Source organism: Mya arenaria, chromosome 6 (genome assembly GCF_026914265.1).
Source record: "Mya arenaria isolate MELC-2E11 chromosome 6, ASM2691426v1".
NCBI classification, from domain to species: Eukaryota; Metazoa; Mollusca; class Bivalvia; order Myida; family Myidae; genus Mya; species Mya arenaria.
Genome location: NC_069127.1, coordinates 42,151,427 through 42,175,568, shown reverse-complemented (window position 1 = coordinate 42,175,568; position 24,142 = coordinate 42,151,427). Strand labels below are relative to the sequence as shown.

Below are 24,142 nucleotides of genomic sequence, written 5' to 3'. Positions count from 1 at the left end.
CATGGCTACCCCAGACTATCTAATGACTATTACAGTCCATCAAATGGTTACTCCGGTCAATCAAATTGCTACTCTAGCCTGTAAAATGGCTACCCCAGTACATTACATCGCTATTCCAGTCTATAACATGGCTCCTCCAGTATTTAACATGGCCCCTCCAGTCTATTTCATGTCTCCTTCAGTCTAAAATTTGTTTAAATACTGGGGCGTATGAATTTCTCAGATTATCTACAGAAAAGTTTTATTCGAGTGATGATTACCAGTATACTGCAATCAAATAATTCCTGTTTCATATTAGAAAGGACATAATGTAGAAACAAAGTACAAGGTAACGTGGTGTGGTAAGACGCATATGTACACGTTAAATATGTACCATACACGATCACTCACAATTATACCAACGAGGATCTCGTGGAGAGCATGGATATTGTTATGCAGGATTAATGTGTCTGGTGTTTTCGATTGTAACTTAAGTATTGCATTTCTAACTTTAATTCATCACATTAAATAGTTACCTGTATCATTGAATGTGTTGTTTTTTATTGTTCTATTGATGTTTCAATGAGTATTATTAAAAGTGTGGTACAAGTTTCAAAGTTTATTGGCGGATCGTTTTACAAGTTACATGCCATGTCTGTGTTTTCTTAATCCCTTAATTACCCTTGTTGTTTCTTTAATCCTCCATTATATATATCACACTTCCTTTTCAACACGCAATATTTACACCTCAACTTCCATTCCTTAAATGAACTGCCTTTCGGCAATTGCGTTCATCAATCGATGAACGCAACATCTTCGGATATGTTCGGATCGCAATTCATCGCATAACAATATACATGAAAACTATTGATCTTGTTATTGTTTGAAATGTGTCAGCAGGTCCCGTAAAATATAAATCAACATTTTAGAAAGTGCTAAGTTATTATATTTTAAACGTTTTGTTGCCAAAAGTGTTTCAATTTTACGTTTAAAAGTGATTTCAAGTGGTTGATCTTTTCCTGCGTCATTGTGACGTCATTTGAAAAAAATGTTTCCGGTAACAGTCGGGTCGTCCTATTTACAGAATGGGTAAGAAAGGATTACTGAAAGGTAATCCGAAATGAAATGAAGTATGTTGTTAACGTTTCTTGAATAAAATAATGAACTATTGGTGTAAATATAAGGAATTAATTGCGGGGTTGATGTCATTATCGGGGATATGAACGCAAATGTGCTGGTCAAAGTACGCGTGGAGTCCTTCATTCCTTAAATAAATCGTTTAGGATGGGTAGTAACTAATTAACTTGTCACAGTGATGTATACGGTTAGGTAATCTAGCCAGGCAAATACATTCTAAGGATAAAGATCAATAGTCTTTGTCTGTGAGACTTAGTAACTGTAAAAGTCATAATCGATGTCCATTGGGTGTCCGAAAATTAGGTAGTCACTACGCAAAATAAATTATTTTTGAAATTAATAATGGGTGTCCGAATTTTTAGAGTGTCCAAACTCTTAAGGTGAATTACGGGTAGTTTGTGCTTGTGTGACAGGTATATTTCAATTCTTGAACTTTATTTTCTTGTCAGATACAAATGTGTCAGATACTGACTTTCGGATTGATATGTCAGACTTAAGTGTGCAATTTTGGCAATAAAACCTGCATGTTACTTGTTCTTCAAACCTGAACCCCCAGGTCCTCTTGACAGCATTGAGGTTTCATTAGCTGATGGCTTATATGGTAAATTTGCTGTCCCACTCTCCATGTAATTATGTAACAGGCAGGTTAGCATACTACAGCGGGTGATTGAAAGCAAAAGGGTGCATAAAGAAAAGTAAAACCGTTCATGGAAAGTCTTTAACAATAAAAGTGTGGTGTACCATAACTTTAAGTTGAAATCCAACCATCATTGTCAAAGTATTTAACCAGACAAAAAAAGATTGTTTCCTTTAAAGCATGGAACATGTTTACAAACTGCTGATAAACCTGAAAATTGAAGACTTTTATTTTTGGTACGGTCTGAGTCAACAGTTACTGAAATCGATATATCAAAAAATATAAGAAAAAAATTAAAAAATACTCCGACCTACCCACCCGTTACCTGAAACGCACCTATTTTTGTATTTGGCCTAAGCTATACGAATCATAAGAGGTTGTCCATATGTTTATGTTACCCTTCATCAATGCCTATAATTGAAAAAAAGGTATGTAGAACACCAGAAACGCCATAAATTATACTGATTAGTTACTAGAACGCTCGAAAGATTGAAAGAAAAAAAGAGTGAGTGAGTGAGTGAGTGAGTGAGTGAGTGAGTGAGTGAGTGAGTGAGTGAGTGAGTGAGTGAGTGAGTGAGTGAGTGAGTGAGTGAGTGAGTGAGTGAGTGAGTGAGTGAGTGAGTGAGTGAGTGAGTGAGTGAGTGAGTGAGTGAGTGAGTGAGTGAGTGAGTGAGTGAGTGAGTGAGTGAGTGAGTGAGTGAGTGAGTGAGTGAGTGAGTGAGTGAGTGAGTGAGTGAGTGAGTGAGTGAGTGAGTGAGTGAGTGAGCGAGTGAGTGATTACTCAAGTAATAAACCATTATTCAACTATGTCTTTTTTATAACTGATTATTAGTAACATTGTCGAAATTAATACGGGCTTTTGAACAAGCCCTCTTACGGTTTGTACGTGTATGCAAGGGACTACTTCTTTTTGTCGGAGTGATAGGTATGAAAAAATTTGGGCACCACTGAACCATGAAAATGAAAACCAGAAAAGCTTGCCATACATTGTTCGTATAAAGCGCGTGCATGCCGGCAAGCAAATTGTACATGTTTTGGGCGGGGTTTGACCTCCGTAAACGAATGAAAATTCATCACGGAAACACCCGAGGTACATTTACTTTTTGGATCGAAACTTCCATATATGGATATGAGTTAAAAATATTACTGCATTTAAAAGGAAAGCGTGTTTTACTTATATGCAATAGAGTATGTAGCAAAATTGTCATTGAAGCAGTTATTACACCCGACAAAATCACTAAATATCGCTAAAACTAAATGCTTATGGAATCAAACTTGAATATATTAATCCGCATTTCACGCTACATTGAACTTTATGAAGATATCAAGAGAGCATTGGATGCCATTTCGTTTATTAGGAACAACAACAACAACAAGAAATTAAGCCATAACAAATCCTATTCCTAGTTTGGAAGCCGAGCAAATAAGTTTGATTTTATTGTAAAGGTGAGTTCATCTGAGATGCATGTTTTTATTTTTTTAATGAATTTCATATTTTGAAAACTGTTTACTAGAAACTTCACGTTTTATCTACTCTTCGAGTTGCAATCTAGGTACGGGGTTTCCCGGATTTTCGGAGATTAAGTGCCAGTAACCACTAAACTATCGTTTCAGTAGCATTCACTGATTTCGTACTTTTCGCGGAAAGTGCACTTTCCTCTAACTAGTCATACCGGTACGATATTGAATGAGTACGAATTCTCCGACATCCGTTTCCAAAACGCTTCTGACACAATGTAAATATTGCCATTTCTACTTTTATTTCACAGATTTTTCTCATATTTTGTTTGTAAGCATCATATTAAACAGTTAAGTGTCGGTTTTACAACGATTGTTTGGGATATTAAGCTGCTAAACAAGATCTTATAGTAGGTGAAACAATTTGTTTTGTGACATTTCTCCTAAAATACTGTTCATACGGACAACGATGCATTGTTTTTTCTAAAGAAAGATTAAAGAAATTATAAATATATTTGTCTGACCCTTGGTTTTAAGTCAGTCTTCACGGAAAGGATGACTTTTGCCAGCTTGTATCTTCAGTGCAAGTGGTGTTTTTTTAATATTCTTGTTTTGTTTCATACTTCATTGTTTATTTCTTGCTTGTTGCACTTATTTAAAAATTCGGGCTTGGGTAAGGTTGGGCGCCTGAAAACCGGTTAAACAACTCACTGAGTTCTTACTAGATTTTCGCTTTTTGTCCAACGTGCTTATCCTAACATTTACCAATAGACATAATTTTGTTAATAGCTGTGTAGTGCTTTTTGTCATATAGCCTTGCGGCTCTTGTTGATGTTTATCTGGACTTGCTCGTTGTACTTTTGTTAGATTTGAGGCTAATAGGCTTGTTCCTGCAGTTTCCATTGTACAGCAGTGCAAATTAGTACACTCGGTGACAAAAGCAAGAATGAAGTTTCAAGTTTCTCTATTTTATAAAATTGTTCAAATTATCATTGTTAAAGGAACAGCTATGCCATGATAATTGTGTTATTGTTCCAAACTATTATATATTGTTTTACAAGTTGTGCATTGAGGAAATCGTGCTCTTGCATCGAATTATGATAATAAAATCTAATGTAAATAAGCAAATTGATCATCAAAACCAATCTTTATCCGTACACATTGGCCTCGAAATCGTTTACATTTCAAAGACAACGAAATCAAAACGTGAGCTGATTGTAAACACTACATTGTTCACCACTAGTTTCTGTGTTCTGATAGGGAGAGTGTTGTAATGTCTCGTAGTCATGTCCCGCGGCACAATTTTGACCACTTATTTCATCGTCAGTATCGGTTTGCTGAACAGGGGCTACTGGCGCACTTTCGGTGTAGACATTAGCTAAGTTCCATGTTATATTGCGTGTTTCCATATTGTAGTTACCCTCAGGATTGTTTGTTTCAACGATGGTATCATAAACTCGTTCTGATGGAAACTCTTGCAGACTTTTGACACTTCTGTCCCTGACACTCGTGTTAGTATTTTCGTTTTCAGCTTCCATTCGTTTTCTTCGTTCCTTGAAGAAGCATGCGGTGGACACAGCCAACATCACAACTAACACACATGCTATCGGAACAGCTACCACCACCGCAGATACTTGAGAAGTTTCGTCTGAAATAGTTGACGCATTTAATCGACCGAGGCATTTCAGAAAAACAAAATTTAATAACACCCTTGTATCATTTCAACGTGCACAAAAATATTCTTAACATGCTCAATCTTTCTTCCCATCTACGGTGTTGGGGTTCTTGAAACACTTGAATTCAGTGTTATTTCGCGAGCAAATTCGTCAAATGATGATAGAATTTATACGAAATGTATTTGGCGGACTCTTACCTTTAACGGTCAAACCGAGATTCAATCGGAGCACCGCGGCATTTTTCTATCGAAAACAACCTCGGATGATTGCCGTTGCATTAATGATAATAATTATAATTGATGGTAGCAATTTAGCGTCTGATTTGTATTACTTAGTTCAAATTTATTTCAGTGATATGTATTCTTCAGTGATTAATTAGGATTCCTAAGAGTAAAGTACTTCTACCCGATATACGTGAAGCGTAGTTAAATGTTAAGCATTCTGACGTTGTAAACCGATTATATACACGAGGTTGTTTTCGATAAAAATAGTAGAATTGTTCAAATTGCATTTTCAATCATTAAACAAGTACAATCAGTGATGAACTATAATGATGAGCTAACATGTGTAAAATTATCTGTGTAGGAGTTACTATTTTCAAAGAGCAATCTAACTTTGTTTTAATTTGAAATGATTTACACATGTAAATATGTCTCATAAAAACGAAAACAGTTTACCGCAATTTCTATCTATATCGTGCATTCACGTATAAAGAAATAAAAAAAGCCGGAGTTGGCATTTCTGCACTTTTCAAACTAACATTATTGACCAGAAAACATAAATTTTAAACCAGTCTTAAATATGCATACTCAATGACATGCGCGATGCCATGTTTTACTATTAAATTTTGTTTACGACTTACAACTGTTGCCATGGACGCATGACTTACAACTAAACTAAAACAACTACATACGACTTACAACTAAAGTTGTTGGTTACAACTAAAACAATGGTGCAATGAAAGCCTCATTTACTTAAAATGTGGAAACAAAAAATATAAAAAAGAATTAAATTGCTTATTTTAAGTGTAATGCAAGGTGTGAGTGGACAACGTAGCGATGACCACATTAATACGTTTTTGAATTGACACAGTGTTTTATCACCTACATGTTATGAAAATACTTATTATTTTCTGGTGAAACACATTGTGTCGGTGCGTTGAAGCGGAATGTTTAAGTTTTGAAAAAGGAGACGCACCTTCTTATGAGTCACTCGATACTCTCTCGACTAAAACCTATATAACTAACCGATACCGACCAAATACCATCATATTCTAAAACGAAATGTAAAGAACTAGGGAAAACCAATGATCGGTCGTATAAAGTTAAAGTTGTTAATTTCATACCCGTAGCGTTCGACAATGGGGCTGAAGTAGTTCTTGGCTGAATAAGTGTCTCTATTGTGGTCACGGGTATTGTTGTTACAGGTTCAACAGTTGTTGAAGACGCAGTTCCAGTGTCTGGTGAAGATATTGTTGATGTTCTCGTTGGAAATGTTACAATTGAAGGTTTGGTTGTAACAGAGTGCTTTTTTGTTGTCGTTGTTGCCTTGGAAGTAGCTGTAAACGGTGTTGTCGTCATTGTTTCTACAGATGTTGTTGTTGTTGTTGTTGCTGGTGTTGTTGTTCCTGTTGTTGTTGTTGGTGGTGGTGGTGATGTTGTTGCTGTTGTTGTTATTGTTGATGATGATGTTGTTGTTGGTGTTTTTGCTGCTGCAGTTGTTGTTTTTCTTGTTGTTGCCGTTGGTGTTGTTGTTGTTGTTATTGTAGTTGTTGTTGGTGGTGATGTTGTTGTTGTTGTTGTGAAATATGCAGGTATTGTTGTTACAGGTTCAACAGTTGTTGAAGACGCAGTTCCAGTGTCTGGTGAAGATATTGTTGATGTTCTCGTTGGAAATGTTACAATTGAAGATTTGGTTGTAACAGAGTGCTTTTTTGTTGTCGTTGTTGCCTTGGAAGTAGCTGTAGTAAACGGTGTTGTCGTCATTGTTTCTATAGATGTTATTGTTGTTGTTGTTGTTGTTGCTGGTGTTGTTGTTCTTGTTGTTGTTGTTGTTGTTGGTGGTGGTGGTGGTGATGTTGTTGCTGTTGTTGTTATTGTTGATGATGATGTTGTTGTTGGTGTTTTTGCTGCTGCAGTTGTTGTTTTTCTTGTTGTTGCCGTTGGTGTTGTTGTTGTTATTGTATTTGTTGTTGGTGGTGATGTTGTTGTTGTTGTGAAATATGCAGGTATTGTTGTTACAGGTTCAACAGTTGTTGAAGACGCAGTTCCAGTGTCTTGTGAAGATATTGTTGATGTTCTCCTTGGAAATGTTACAATTGAAGGTTTGGTTGTAACAGAGTGCTTTTTTGTTGTCGTTGTTGCCTTGGAAGTAGCTGTAAACGGTGTTGTCGTGATTGTTTCTACAGATGTTATTGTTGTTGTTGTTGTTGCTGGTGTTGTTGTTCTTGTTGTTGTTGTTGGTGGTGGTGGTGATGTTGTTGCTGTTGTTGTTATTGTTGATGATGATGATGTTGTTGTTGGTGTTTTTGCTGTTACAGTTGTTGTTTTTCTTGTTGTTGCCGTTGGTGTTGTTGTTGTTATTGTAGTTGTTGGTGGTGGTGATGTTGTTGTTGTTGTTGTGAAATATGCAGGTGTAACTTCTCCGCAAATTATCTCAAATGTGTCGAACGGCCTTGCTGTTTTTAGGATGCAAAATGAAAAACAGGATCTAAAATTTGATGCCAAAGAAATGAGAAATCATAATACACAAAAACATACTTTTCTGAAACCCTTCGAGATATATTTGCTAGCATATTTTAATAAAACAAATACGCATAAATACCAACGTTTATAAAACAATCGAAAATGAAACAAGCGATAAACTATTATAAACTTAACGCTTTCCTGTAGCAATACATCTACGCTTACATGATCAAACCAAAATAAAATAATGCTTACCTGGCGCAATCATACAAACTTAACGCTTACCTGGCGCAATCTGACAAACGTAACACTTACCTGGTGCAATCTTACAACCCTACCGCTTACCTGGCGCAATCTCACCAACGTACCGCTTACCTAGCGCATTCTTACAAACGTTTCGCTTACCTGGCACAATCTTATAAACGTAACGCTAACCTGATGCAATCTTACAAACGTTACGCTTACCTGGCGCAATCTGACAAACGTAACACTTACCTGGTGCAATCTTACAACCCTACCGCTTACCTGGCGCAATCTCACCAACGTACCGCTTACCTAGCGCATTCTTACAAACGTTTCGCTTACCTGGTGCAATCTTACAATCGTAACGCTTACCTAACGCAATCTTACAAACGTAACGCTTACCTGGCGCAATCTTTCAAACGTAACGCTTACATGGCGCAATCATACAAACGCCATGATAACTGGACGAAACTTACAAATGTACCGTTTCTTCCCTAGCTAGCTCGGACACGCTACCTTAAATTAAACTATAAACCTATTCCCGGACTGTATGTCCCAAAAATTAAGTATGAAATCAGTAATATATACAAGTGATTAACAATGATTGCTTACAAAACCAATGATTGGAGAAATAAAATTCAAATAATTATTATGGTTCAAGAATCAATGTTCAATTATCCCAAAAACCAAGAACGCACAAACAGAAACACTATAACAACTATGCTATAACTTCAAACAGGACCAGCATACAAAACGCTTATAAACCAATCACAATATATCAGCGAAACCCACAGTCCTAAATGTATAGCTTTTACGGGGAATCAAACCATTGACCCTGTTCCGTCTGTAATAATCCAGGCTTACTAAGAGGCCAAAATGAAACCCCACGGATATCCGAACCTGAAAACTAGAAACTGTAGCGCAATGCTTCACTTAAATTCTCCTAGCCTCCAATAGTTCAGAACCCGCCCTAAACAGTACAAAAAGATATTTCAAAGCTTCCCTATATTAACTTGATGTTCTCACATCGGCGTCGAGACACAAACTAACTAGTTCTATGCATTTCGCTTCTTATATACCCTAACATCACGTGACCAAAATGGAATGGTCCATTTTAACAAACCCGATGGGCGAAACCATTATATATAACTAACGTTACAGAGAAGGGGTGTCAAGTTTATCAAACTTACGAAAAAGTAGAAAACTATTAAGAATACAACTTAGTTCGTATTAATTAATCATTTACTAGCTAAATTTAGACATTTAATACTAAAACCATAACATTAGTTTTAAATATACGAAATCATCCCTAAGAAGTAATAGCGATAATGGCGAAATCCGTTTTTACGGTAAATAGTCAAATTCCTTATAGCTTTCACTGAGACAGAAGAAGTTGATTGGTTTCATTCTTAAAATATGAAAAATAGACGTTTACTTGATTATCCTATTATTTAAAGCTCAAGCGAAGTGTAAAATATCAACTTACTTTTCAGACGATAATACTATTTACTTTGTACGTATAACATAAAAACCTACGCCCAACTGTACTATCCGGAAATGTTTACTTTCCGGGCTCCGGCCTTTACGACTCCAGGAACATTACACAAACATGGCGCTTACATGGCGCAATAAAACACACTTAATGCCTATCTGACGCCATCTTACAAACGTTACGCTTACCTATTGCAATATTACAAGCGTCATTCTATCCTGACGCCATTTTACAAACGTAACGCTTACCTGGCGCAATCTTACAAAGGACATTATTACCTGTCACTAACTTTAAAACGTAATGCTTACTTGACGCAATTTTACACACGTAATGCCAACCTGACGCAACTTTGACCTTATCTTACAAACGTATCGCTTACCTGACACAGTCTTACATCATACCGCTTACTTGACGCGATCTAAAAAACATAATGCTTACCTGACGCTATCTTGCTAAAATCATGCTTACCTGAGACCATCTTACAAACGTTACGCTTACTTCATAAACCTGACGTATATCTGGTGCAATCTTACAAACTTAGCGCCTACCTAACGCAATCTTAATCCAAACCATAGCCGGGGCGTCTCTTTGTCCATTTTCATACAGGCTTGAAAGGCCAAGATCTGTTGTCTGACCAGATTGTAATACTTTAGAATACTGATGTGTGGAACTGTTTGAATTGTAATATTTGAAATTGGTCTCCCAGTGACGAGTTGTATTGACACATCGAAGGACAACCATTTCTGAGGAGAATTGCGCACTGGAGCACGCTGCGGATGAGACATTCCCTACATAGTGGCTCTCTACTCGGACATCCAGTAGATACATGTACAATTCTAGACCCCTGCCTATTTGGTTATTCTTGACTGTACATCTGCACTCTCTGCTGGCCTTGGTTGGATCAAACGTTTCCGTTGAGCCGTCAAACCAAACCTCCGCTGACGACGTGTAAATGCCTGGATTACTTCCACACATTGGTATTTTCGTTGAAGCTGAAAAGTATGCTTAACTCGAATTTGCTTGAATATAACTAATATGATATTGAACAATTATCGTTATAAGGGGAAAAACTTCTTATATTTTGTTGTAGCGGCCTTCTTTTGACTTACTTGCTTATTAACAGAAAGTGTAGTACACAGAATGTCCCCATGAGCACCACGACACATTACATACTACAATAAGGGTATCCGATTTACATTCTTAAAACATAAAAAAACAAATGACAAGACATTTACATGTACGGTGTGGTTCGGTTTTATAATATATACGAAGATATAAAACATAACGATGTTGATAATTGCCGCACTTCGCTTTCATTTTCACTTAAAGGAACAACCAAAGAAAAGCAAATAAATAGAGGATAATTGTTTTGTTTCAGTTTAAGATCTTAACGTATGTCACAGAGTGCGCAACAAATTTAATAGTTCATGAGTGGAGTAGCCACTTGGGAAATATCAAATGGTTATGTTCACGAGGTGAAATATTATTTGAGAAGTGATGTCGTTAATATTGTATCCTAGCCATGTGCGCGCTGACGTTTGATTTGAAATTGAGTGCGGGCTGAAATTTCGTAACAATTAAAAATAACAAATTGTTATTTCACTGTTTGTGTAAAATATCACTTTTAATTCATTGATAAATCTCTTTAAACCACCAGTAAGCATATAATAAAATTAAAGATGTCCTACCACTTTCACAGGTGTATTCAAACTGAACATACGACGAGAACGTCTGACCGTCCAAGCGCTGCAAGGGAGCCTGAATGGCTGTACATGATTGTCGCCCAGAACAGTTTCTGTATGTATGGTAGGTGTTCTCTTGGTTGAAAGGAGAGGTCAGGTCCCCTTGGTTATACGAACAGCAGTCAAGCCCTCCTGAGCAGTGTTGCTCGGATCGACATGTCTATGGTAAATTAACACAAACCCGAATCGTTCGCTTTCACAAGTAACATGACGGTGACGACTTTATACCTACATATTTATTTTTTTAAAGTCGGAATTCGTGTTAATAGAATGACTTTAAACTACATGATATGTAAAAAAAACATCGGAAAAGTCTTCAAAAACGTCAAATCAGAACCATGCGTACATAAGAATTATTGAAATATACCTTTTTATGCGATTCATTAAATTCACAAAATGTTAAATTTGTTTTGTAGTTTGTTTACTTTGTATCTTTAATTCAACTATCTTCTTCGAAACAAACCAGAAAGGGTCTGCGACGGTAAAAATTCAACTTACCTGGTTCGTTTTCCCCCCAGCGATGAGATTATTGAGGTGAATGATTTCTCCTTGTGGACATTGAAGACTGTAGAAATCGCATGCAATGTTGGCCCCAAAGCAAGCGTTGCCAATCAAACCGCTGCTGTTTTGGGCGCTGGCTAGTACTGAAAAGGGAAACTTTCTTGATACAAACAAACTTGATATGAACGTGACCGTATGCGATTTAATGGTTTTAATGAAATGCAGGCATTCTTAAAAACTCTCTCAAAAAGCATTTCTTTTTTTTACAAAAACTGAAATAAATTTAGAAATGAGATTTTTCTAGATGAAAATCATTTAGAAAAGAGATTGTTCAAGATCGCTACACTATCACTGTCTGGTGCTTTGGTCAGTGAGGAATAGTAAGTCCTCAAACTAGTATCAGTATTCTTCAGATGTAAAACATTTAACACTGTAACATTTGTTAAATTGTGCTGCTCTGTAAAGAATTGAACAGTAAATTCAACAGTCATGAGCACTTTTCATGTCTATGCCTTTTTTATTTAAAACATTAACATAAATACGTAATTTCGTTTCATAAATTAAATCGTTTGTGTTCTATCAAATTGTTAAAAACTAAAGAATAAATCTGTCGAGATCCAAATCAAGGTTATACCAAGCAAACGATTTTTTTACTATGCTGTTTTGCTTTTATGTTCCTTGAACGCCATTATAGATAATATTTAGATATCTGCACACGTTCCTCAAATTATTGCATTTTTCTGTCAATTTACTAACATAAATGAATTTAAATGTGTATGTAAACGTTGCTCCTTTTGGTAATCCATCAATTACAACAAAGCATTTTTTACTGAAACTTGCATTTAAAGAGTGTATTTCTATATGCTGTTAACCATCGAAATACATTCTATTTATACGTTAAAAAGTGTTAAAGATTCGCTTCATCGATATAAAAAATGCCACGAAGCCGTCCATTTTGTATCAGATCATAGTCGATTTTAAAAAGCCTCAGATTTTTTCTTTCTGCTAGTGTACAGTAAACGTAAGTTCACAGCACTTCGTTAAGTAATGGTTCAAGGTTGTCTGGATGTATATACACAAAAGAAATGGTAATGCGACTGTGTCACATCAAACCATTTGGATTTGTTAAAACATGCTGACAACCTTAAATCTTTTAGTCATCTATATACACAGTGTAAACTACGAACTTACACTGTATAAATCTACACCTTTACCTGACTACAACCAATAACGGCCGACTTCTGATTTACTGAAGTGAATATAATGGCAGTTTTAAAGTATACAGCCTCCTCATTGGACAAAATATTATGTTGACCACTAAATACGCATAAATCAAATCATCATAGGGGTATGATTATGGTATTTAATTATGTCGTAGTTAATTGGTATGTTATATATCAGTATATTTTTATTTACTTAACATTTAAAAAAGTTAAACACCTACCTGTTAAGATAGAAAGCACAACTAAGCTCAATGTGCTGTCCATGGTTCACGGGACACGCGCAATTAGCAACGTATCAACCCGATGCCTCTTGTTATTGTTCCAAACACGACCGTTCACAATAGCCGTTTGAATGTATGTTTGTCGTAAAATTAGAAAATATTATAGTAAATAAAATCGTGAAAAATACAAAACTTTAAGGACAAGGAAGTATCTTCATTCAGAAGCAATGAAGCACGCAGTATACTCAAAGGTTTCTTCAACACGAAAGGTAACCATTTATATAGGCCTTCGACTTTGACTTGCGCGATTCTTTCCCCGTAAAACCGTCTGCTCTACCGAAACCATCAACTCCATATTTCTGGGCGAACGTAGACGCTGTTCTCACGGTCGCCGACAATTCATCCGCACTTCCTGGCGACCGCTGACGCTGCTCTCCTAGACGCCAACAACTCCGCACTCCCCGGCGACCGCAGACGCTGCTCGACCCGGTGGTAGACAACTCCTCACATCCGGGCGAACGCAAACGCTGCTCTCCGAGTCGCCAAAAAAATCCTCCGCACTCCCGGGCGACCGCAGACGCTGCTCTCCCGGTTGCTATTAACTCCGTACTTATGGGCGATAGCAGACGCTGCTCTCCCGGTCGCCGACAAAAACTCGTTCTCACTTCCGGCCGACTGCAGACGCTGCTCTCACACACGTACTCGCACAAACATACAAGCACAAACACACATACCATAACTGATACTCTCACTTCCGGGCGAACGCAGACGCTGTTCTCCCAGTCCCTGACAACTCTTCCGCACATACATGCGAAGGCAGACGCCGCTATCGCGGATACCATCAAATCCTCACTCCCGTTCGTCTCCTGGTCGCCAACAACTCATCCGCACATCCGGGCGAACACAGACGCTACTCTCCTAGACGCCAACAACTCCGTACTTCCCGGCGGCCGCAGACGCTGCTCAACCCGGCTGTAGACAACTCCTCACTTCAGGGCGAACGCAGATGCTGCTATCCCGGTCGCCGACAAAACACGTCCTCACTTCCGGTTGACTGCAGACGCTGCTTTTACACACATACTCAAACACTCGCACATACAAGCACAAACACACATACTCACCCTCTCACTTCCGGGCGAACGCAGACGCTGTTCCCCCATTCTTATAAGTATAACTTACCTTTAGTTCATATTGAAGCCGTATTTATCCCTTATCCATTCATGGTGTCTTGATTTTGCTGATTTTGACATGCATCCTTAAAGTGACATTGCACATATTTATGAATAAAGCACTGTACATTGTAAGGAAGCATGTTGTAACGTTATTGGCTATTTATAACTTGTTAATGTGCTAAACGGTACACACCGTATTTTTGTATCATAAACGTTGTAAGCATCTGTGACGTAATAAAAGATGAAGTCTCAATAGCATTGATATTGTTACATGGTGTCAGAAATCAGGAAACATCCGCGTCCACAACCATAAATAATCGTTAAAAACAGGTGAAACATGGCAATGAACATTCCATTTGACCATCCCAGGCTGGATTGGGGTGCGCGTGACCTGTAGAGCGAATTTCAGCGGTCTAAACAACACGTAGAATTTACGTGTCAGGGCCCTCTCGCCGGGACGGAAAAGAAAGTCCTCGCCGGCTGGGTAGGCATGTGGATCGGACAGGGAAGGAGGGAGATCTACAAGACACTCGACTGGAAAGAGGGAGAAAAGGATGACAATACTAAGATCCTTAATAAGTTTGAGGAATACGTGAGCCCGAAGAAAAACAAAAGGATCGCACGTTTCAAGGCTTAACAAAGGAAACAAAAGGAAGGTGAGCCGTTTGACTCTTACATAAAAGACCTGAAATTACTTGTGATGGATTGTGAATATACAGATTCGAGTGACATTCTAATCGATCTCATAATAAACGGTGTCAGGCAACCCAATGTGCAAGAACGATTGTTAAACAAAGGCAAAGACTTGACTCTCAATGATGCCATTGACATTGGACAGCAATTTGAACTCGCACAGACACAACTCAAACTCATGCGTGGGGAAGAGGTTCTCCAGGTCAAATCCAAGACCCACAGTCCCAAACTAAAGTTTAAATCCAAGGCCAAGCCTTGGACCAAAGGGAAACCATCAGCCAACAAACCAAAGAAATTCAACTGCACTAGGTGTGGCAAGCTGCATGAGACGGGCAGTTGTCCTGCTAAGGGTACTACATGTAGTTACTGTCACCTGCAAGACCATTGGGCAAAAGTATGTAGAAAAAGACTTGGGCAGAAAAAAGTGTATGTGGTACAAGGTACAGATTCCGATCACGACACAGATTCTGATCACGACACGGAAGACGCACTGTACATAGACGTATGTACTGACGTAGGCACCGCCGTAATCAGTGACAAATGGGACACAGAGCTAGTGATCCAAGGTAAAAACATACAATTTAGAATAGACACTGGTGCAAAATGCAACATTATAACCAAAAATGCACTCAATGACCTGCCAGTCAAACATATGCTGGGCAGATCAGCAAGAACATTTAAGTCGTTTACCAACCACATTATCAAACCAGTTGGAACAGCAGACATGCAAGTGCGTCACAAAGGAGCCAGGCACCAGATTCAATTTGAAGTCGTTGACATTAACAATGAAAATATTCTAAATGGTAACACGGCTGAACAAATAGGCTTAATACAACGTACTCTAGGAATTCAAGAAACTCAAGTTCCGCAACCTGATCGTGAACTATTTCGCGAGTTTCCCGAACTTGTCAAAACAACAGGTACTTTACTAGGGGAGTATAGTATTGAGATTGACGAATCAATCTCAGGAGTTGTGAAACCGGTGCGCAAACTTCCGGCTGCGATTAAGTCAAAAGCCATAGAGGCACTACGCGAAATGGAGCAAAACGAGTATATCACGCGAGTGGACGAGCCTACAGAATTGGTAAGCTCAATGTTAGTTTCGCTCAGGAAGGACAAAGTCAGGATTTGCTTGGATCCTAAAGATCTGAACAAAGCGGTAAAACGAGCCCATCACCCTATGAAAACAGTTGAGCAAGTGGTACAAAACATTCCAGGCCCAAAAGTGTTTTCGGTGCTCGACGCGAAATCTGGCTTCCTGCAAATTAAGCTCGACCAGAAGTCCTCTTACCTAACGACTTTCAACACACCTTTAGGCAGATTTCGATGGTTACGTCTACCATTCGGTATCAAGTGTGCTCCAGAAATATATCCGAAAATCATGGATCAGATGATTACGGGAATCGATGGAGCTTTCCCGATTATAGATGACATACTCATAGCGGGAAAAGATGTAACAGAGCATGAATGCAGCAGCAGCCGTGTGTTATGTTTTCTGTCTGACCTCAACAGTAGAGATAGTTTTGCCTCAGACTAATTCATATTTTAAAGAATATCAGAATGCATCTTCTGTTGTCTGTGAATATGGAATATGTATTTTTAATGCATTTTTAAATTCCACGCACTCCATTACAATTTACAGTTGACCCAACAGCTCTTCTTCCCGTAATACTTACTGAATAATTCCCTAAAAGACTTTTGCTTAAGATTTTTAAAAGTATTCACTTTTGTTTTAGCCTTGGTGTTGTTGTTGTAGTTGTTAGTGTCATGTAGAAAACTAACATTGACCATAACTTAAATACTATTGAAATTAATTAAATACAAGTCAGAGGAATTATGTAGATGTGTAGCAAGAATTGTAAGTATTTTTTTGTGTTAGCTTAGAAAGAAATAAGCTAACCCTCCTATGATTTCAGATGGAAAATCAAATACTGAGATGATAGGAGAAGTAGCTGCGACTGTGACCAGCTCATCAAGAAGTGGCCATACCATTCCCAACTTTTAGCTGAAGCCTGAAAACCAGTCGAGCTCTTCCATTGGAAGCACTACCTACAACTGTTTTTCAAGCTATTGAACAACATCTCGAAGTAACACCATTTCGTACTTGAAGGTATGATAACATAAATTATGTCATATCACCATTGTTTCAGCTTACATTCATCAGCATTCAATATTAGATTTCAATTTCCCAAGAATGTTTAAATGAATACACTCTGTTTAACATCATTTTATCATAACTAGTCAAGTCATTCCCCACCTGGTCAAAAATACTTGCATGATTTTTGTTTTATTACCGGTACCTGATTCAGTATATAAATACAAATAAGTAATATTTTGCTGTTTTACATAAAAATGATCAGTTTGTCTTGAATTTGACTCTTCCTATATTAACAGTATGAACCATTTTCCTCTTGCCCTAAGACATCGATGAACCTTCCAAATTGTATTTTAAAACAGCATCTCATTTATGTTTTAACACTTTTTTAATAAGATTTTGAGCAGCTTGTAAAACAGTCATCTCTTTTTTTTGTTTCGATAAACTTTTTACGAAGTAATAAGACTTATTTCATGGTGAAGTTTGGTGTCGTGGATGACATTCAGCCTATCGGCTTCAGGCAACAGTTCAGATGTCAACCCCTTCACCTCGGGACAAGAGTTTTGACTATTACCCAAATAAACATGAAATTACTGTATACTGAACACTAGTTTTTGTTATAGATTGCTGAATCAGATGCTGCGGAGTACAACCAATGCTTCATTGCTGAAAATTGGAGGAGTTGTCTTGCCTGAACTCCCATGCGAATTCTGCACCAGAGGCATGGATCTTGAACAAAAGTGATATTTACATGAGAAGATAAGGAAGTACTTCAGAATTGACATTAATAGAGACAAAGCTTACCCTAGACCATCACAACCAAAGCAGTGAACACACTGTAACCTTTTCTTCTTACAATTTGTTTTTATACATCTGTCATACAACTGATATATGGTTGGGTGAAATATGTTTTCAACTATAATATGTGTTCTCTATTGAAGGTTGTCTATTGTAACCAACAATTGACATTCATTGCATTATTCGCCCGTGAACTTATTACAAAATTCCCTTGATAGCTTTACTTAAAAGATGCTCTCTTATTCCCAAATAAGATGTACCACAATTAATACATATGTTTTTACATACAATAAAAGACAAATACTTGTCAAAAACAATAGTTCTTATGAAGGATACACAGTTAAAATTTTAGGGAAACTTGCAGAAAACACGATTTATACAGTAAGAGTGGATAGTAGATCACAATCTTTTGGCACTCACCAGTAATTTAATATTTTTGCATTTTCAGTTACATGGTTATAATCATGTAATCAGTAATGAATATTTTCCATACATGCATTATGTAGTACACGCCGGGTAATCATTGGAGCCATAACATTTTGTTATGTGTTGAAAATGCTCCAACGCGTCTTCCTTTATAGTGCCAATGAGTGGAATATGGATGTAAACAGTGAGTATGGTTTGTTATATTTTATTCTTAGAGGTTTATACGAGTAAATTTTAAAAAATGGAGAATGTAGTTCCACATAGGAATGGCCACGAGTTGTTCTAAATGTAAAAGTTCTGAATAAAATTTAATATATGATCGTCTAGAACTTGCATAACTTGCTAGACGTTAGTGCTGACAACGTAAAAATCAGGATTTTCGTGAGAATTGTTCTCGTACCTTAGGTTTAAGCATTTTCTTTACATGTGTGTGGCTTTTTTTATTGACAAAAGGTTGCCACGTAACAAATTTTAGAACTTTATTTGTTATACTTGCTGCACTATGCTCGATTTTCTGAACGTTGTGGTGCCAATGAATAGGTTGTGGTGCTCGTGAATGGTAATTTAGTAGGAAACGAATTGTGAAAAAAACTGTAGCAATTTCATAACATGAAAATTAACAATTAACTGAATTGATATAATTTTCGATCTTTTTAAAGTATGACCAACTACCACACTGCTTCGCGGACTTCAAGGTTCATTTTGTGTCTAATAAATTAATACTTAAAAGCAAATGATCGTCGTAATTCCAATTCTGTATTTCCAGGTATTATAAGGAAAAAATCGAACGACTGTATATATTTTCAGATGGGTGTCTTTAAAGGGAAAAAGAGGCGGGTATATTCATGTCGAACAAAATCACTCCGTAGCTCAAAATTTGCAAGAAAAGGTATTTTACAGTCATTCACCTAAATGAACAAGCCCTCCCCTGCCATATCAGAAAAAAAGATTCCTCCTTTGCAGGATTGGAAAAAAGATAGTTACTAAACGAGCACGGTTTCTTTCGCCGATAATACATGCTGAATTATATACCCACAAAAGTGAAATCATCCAATGCAAACGAAGGAATCTTTTAAATATCGTATACTTTAAATGGGTTACAAAAGGTATTTTGGTAGAGAATATGTTGATAGTCGATCATTTTAAAACGTGCACTTGCTGAGACATTAAAACACCAAAATGTCCAAATACAGAAGAACGAAAATAGAAGCAGATCATAACATTTCATCCACCGAAGACAATTTCACATTCCGAGTGGAAGTGTAATTACTGGTAATATTCTCTGTTCAAAACTCCTAATCGTAAAAATATGATGTCTTAAATTATTTAGTATTATTAATAAAAAAATGAACTCGTGAATTTCATCTGTTTTCAACTGTCATATTAAACATCAATAAATTACAGTACTAAAACAGTTCCAATTAATGTTAAACACAGTTTTCATACATCAGTTAAAAATCCAAAGATATATATAAGACAGGGACTTAGCTGGGCCTATTATGAAGTATAGGCCCTATTGGTAGTGGGGGCGGGGGTCGGGATTTTTTTTAAACTATAGAACCGATATGGTGCGATTTGGCTTATATCTGGAGCCGTTTAAGTAATCAAAAATAGCCTCATAATGCACTTGACTAAAATTTATTTTTGTCTTACGTATGATGTACAGTAACAGAACTGAAAAACAAAGATTTGATACTAATTTGTCAAACAGGCTTTAAAATGGGAAATATGTATGTAATGGTTAACAAGCGTGTCCAGTTGCTTTTGTTTATGATGAAATATCAAGGGTCTTTAAATGAAATCTAAGTTTCTGCATTTGACTGAAGCAAAAGCGTTGATGATTTTATTTATGTCTATCTCAACATCGCGATGAATATGGATGACGCCAAGTGAGGATAGCCACTCGCCGGTCATTGTAGAACGAAGGTATGTCTTGATACGCCTCATGGAACTGAAGGAGCGTTACATGAGTCGGATGTGGCAGGCATGGTCAGCAGTATCTGCAGTATAATGAATATGCAGGGATACGCTGCCTCCGATGTCTTGTTGAGTGTCGCCAGTAGTGTCGAAGGCTTTGCAACATTCACCTGCCATCGCAGAATCTACCTTCATAGTTCCTCGCTGAACTCTTGCAGAGTCTTGAGTAGGTCTGGTTCATAGGCCTCGTAGATTCTGTCCACATTAGCCGGTTGGTATCCTTCAGGATACGGGTATTCATTTCTTGAAGCAGGTGGCCAACAAAAACGTAGAAGACGGAAGCCTTCCAATACTGACTGGGGTCCTGTACATCATAGTTCGCCCTGTTCCTCTGTTTGGCTGCTTGTAGTGGCACTGCTGGGTCAATCAAGGTAAAACAAAAATAAAACATTAGATCGATATCGTTAATTGCCGAATCGATTAAACCGTTCGGTAAAAGAATGCAAAATACCTAATAGAAGTTTATATACCGCGTATCAAAGCAGCTAGCACATTTTTTTTAATTATCAGTCTGCAGTCTGACAAATACGCGATGCATTTCGAACTGTTACAAATACGCTTTTATCATTTGTCTTCCGTTGAATAGTTAATTATTGCGTTAAGACGCTTTGCTATATGCACCAATGGATCAATACATATATTTATCGGCAACCACATGAAATCAAGATGCAAATACAGGTAATATCTACCTGGAACTCGTCAGCTAAGGTCACAGCTTTTAGATAAAGGGCATGGAAGAAAACGCGGTAGGTTTTCTTGAATGTACGAAAGGCATCTGCCCTGCTCATCCACCTTGTTTCACACAAGGTCTTCAACTTTTGTCGGCCCTCCATCGCTTGCTTTGTAACAACGTCTTCTGCCAGTTTATTTGCAAATGCTGTGAGACATTTTGCAGAGTATTCAAACACAAAGGCGATATTTTGCACTGTAGACATCATGGTCCTGACGCATGGAAGTTTGGAGCTATGGACCAATGACAGGTTTAGGCAATGCGACTTGGTTGTAGTTAGCGAGTGGTAATCTTTCACGGAACACTATTGTACTTGCCCGCCATAATTCCTGCACCATCATAACACTGGCGCAGAATCTTCAAAATATCTGAGCCAGTGCCTTGCAGATATTTGAGTATGCCTTGTGCCAAATGTACTCCCTTTATTGACTTGCAAACCATAACTTGATAACCAGTTACTGCTACAAGCCAAAAGTGCATTAATACTTTATAGATACCAGTTATTATATTACTTATTAAGTGGACTTCGCAAACCATAACTAGTTAACCTGTAAGCTAAAAAGGGTAATAGGTGGCAATCGCGAATATTAACTAGATAGCTAGATAATTAACGCGAAAACTAAGTGGTTAACACGAAACAATTCGCAAACACTATCAGGTTATCTTACGGCAGTAATATGCCACCATAGAATATAGAAAAAATAATTGTAAATCTTTAAATATTGTATTTACGGGCATGCACGGAGTAAAGACGGGCTGTTGGGTAGATTGGTTGGCTACGGGTTGATGGAAGAGGGGATGGAGGGAAGAATGAAATCACGACAGGAACGGAGAGATGGGCGGAAGGACAATTGGATGGATAAACTGATGGGTCGATGGAAGGATGAACGGATTGTGTTAGGACGGACGTTCCTACGAGACATATATTCTGGGTTCTTGTGTTTTTATCTGTTTACCCCCACAATGTTTTTTATCCCCACTATCAAGTTTTATGGTTTTATCCCACAATGACAGACTGAACAATTAAATGAAAACCTACAAACCTATCCCTGACCATAGCCCAAACCATAAAATATAGCTTTCGTATATACGGGTGTACAGGCGGATGCATAGATGGATAGACGGATGAACGAACGGACGATCTGACGGACGAACGGAAGGGCAAATTAAGTAACAGTAAAACATAGTATTGAACAGTATATATGTATACAATTTTCTTGCCGGATGAAAAGGTGAATAGGCAATTGTGATAAAAGGAAAAGAGGGATTGATTATTATTGAACTGTAGAACTGAAGTGTAGCGTTATTGTTTACATAAATGGGTGTAAGTTTATTAAACTAAGAAGTAACTACGAACATAATATATCCATACAGCAGAATATATATATCCATATATTTTAACGTGTTCCAAACAACATCTCAACACGTTTTTCACCACCCTTCTGCATGGTTTACACCACACTTCAACATGCTTAAAATCACCCTCATAACATGCTTTAAACTACTCTTCAAAATGCTTTTTAACCATTCTTCAATATGCTTCGATATGGTTTACACCACACTTTAACAAGCTAGAACCTTATTTTTCAACGTGTTTAAACCACATTGCTATTACTTTTATGTATGGACTAAAATAGGTACACACACGAAACTTTTAAACACACTGTCCTCTCGCTTTTTCACACTTTTCTATTATGAATAAATATAAATTTATCTATATTTACAAAAAGTATAATGTTGTTATCTGTCCAATGATTTTTTTAATATTAATAAAATAATTGTTTTGTTTTTTTTATTTCTTGTCCACTTGTGAATGTATAAATGTTGATTGGATATGTTACCTCCAGATGCAGGTTTTTAAATGATAATTGTTATGATATGCTCTTAAATATGCACACATATATTACATTACATTAAATAACCCACTCCGCATTTAATACCACAGTCATTCAATGGAGGTAACATATCCATCTGTTGCATTAATAAGAACGACAAATTCCAACTACTACTGAAATATCTACACTGCTTTTATTTGCCCTCTTCTGGTACATGGAGAAGAAGAACTACTTACTAATTTGGCAAACTATGTATTGCATATGGTTGGACCCTGGTAGACAAACACCTCCAGGGGTTCCTTTGGTGTATACATGGGCGTAAACAGTAAAACGTGAGCAAACATTACAACGGGTGTCGCGTGTGGGGGGGGGGGCAGGTGGAGGCATCTAGCGTAAGCCAATGGTGGTATTGAGCAGGAAGGGACAGCGGGATTGTCGTCTCAGTTAGCAAACTTAAAAAATTGTACCTTTACCAAATAATCCTATCATAAATAATAACCACATCACTTTGTTAACAGGACAGACAGACTGACAGACAGAAATGTTTATTGTCGTTAATATGATATATAACTGTTTCTTGACAGTTTTTTATCACAGGTAATCTACAAAGTTTAACGTGTGCAGGTCATTTAAGGCTCTCATGGATATATGTTTTCTTTGGATTACAAGTAAAATGGTTGATAGGCGTTAAGTATCTACTTTTGCCGATTCTATATCATTGTCTGTGGTGCTTTACAATTGACCGCCACATGTCTCCTTCAATCCTTATGACCAAGGTTATCAAAATTAATATATCAAAACTGTTAGGAATATTGATAGCGAAGCATATAACTTATAACATTTTTATTGGTTGGCTTAACAAAATACTCATTTAAACAAACGGCTTCCAACAAACGCTGACAATTCATCAAACTGTAACTGACATCAATGATTATGACCAATTTTCTCAAAACCACAAGACTTTTATGTACATTAAAATGACGCTGATTAATTAATGCATTTACCTCAGTTACTGAAGGACAGCGAATTTACAATACGTAACAGTGTACTCCAACAAGTCTGCATATTAGCATACATAATATATCGTAATTTCGTCAATGCTGAATTTACTACTGTGTTTTAGAAATTACATGTAGCTACACGCTTGACAGTTTAGGATGAACATGCATGGCAGACTAAATTTGGTTAAGGTTTTGCCAACTCTTTTTAAAGAAATAAATATAAATTAACTAAAAATCAACTTGGGGAAGACTTTAAAAATGTCATTTAATTTTCTAAATGGATACGAAAAGTCTATTCGTGGATACACAAGATGCAGCCGGCTACGATAGGAGATGCGGTTTCAACAAACGTTGACTGTTTTAAGCTGTTGATACTATACAAAATGCGTGGACATTTGTAACAAAACTATGTACAGGGAAAG

At 37.2% G+C, this 24,142-nt stretch overlaps 2 protein-coding genes across 2 annotated transcripts; one reads left to right on the top strand and one right to left on the bottom strand.

Annotated features, from left to right (window-relative positions):
* Positions 1 to 3,143: 3,143 nt before the first annotated feature.
* On the bottom strand, positions 3,144 to 13,223 carry LOC128237487 (mucin-2-like). The gene is made up of 6 exons (XM_052953065.1): positions 12,994 to 13,223; positions 11,547 to 11,692; positions 10,995 to 11,208; positions 9,855 to 10,298; positions 6,233 to 7,564; positions 3,144 to 4,859 (listed from the first exon to the last, which is right to left on the bottom strand). The coding sequence occupies exons 1-6, from the start codon at positions 13,034 to 13,036 to the stop codon at positions 4,411 to 4,413; spliced, it is 2,628 nt and encodes an 875-aa protein (XP_052809025.1). The 5' UTR covers positions 13,037 to 13,223; the 3' UTR covers positions 3,144 to 4,410.
* A 1,432-nt stretch (positions 13,224 to 14,655) lies between these two features.
* LOC128237805 (uncharacterized protein K02A2.6-like) lies at positions 14,656 to 16,395 on the top strand. Its single transcript, XM_052953390.1, has 2 exons — positions 14,656 to 14,788; positions 14,885 to 16,395. The coding sequence occupies exons 1-2, from the start codon at positions 14,656 to 14,658 to the stop codon at positions 16,393 to 16,395; spliced, it is 1,644 nt and encodes a 547-aa protein (XP_052809350.1).
* Positions 16,396 to 24,142: the final 7,747 nt, after the last annotated feature.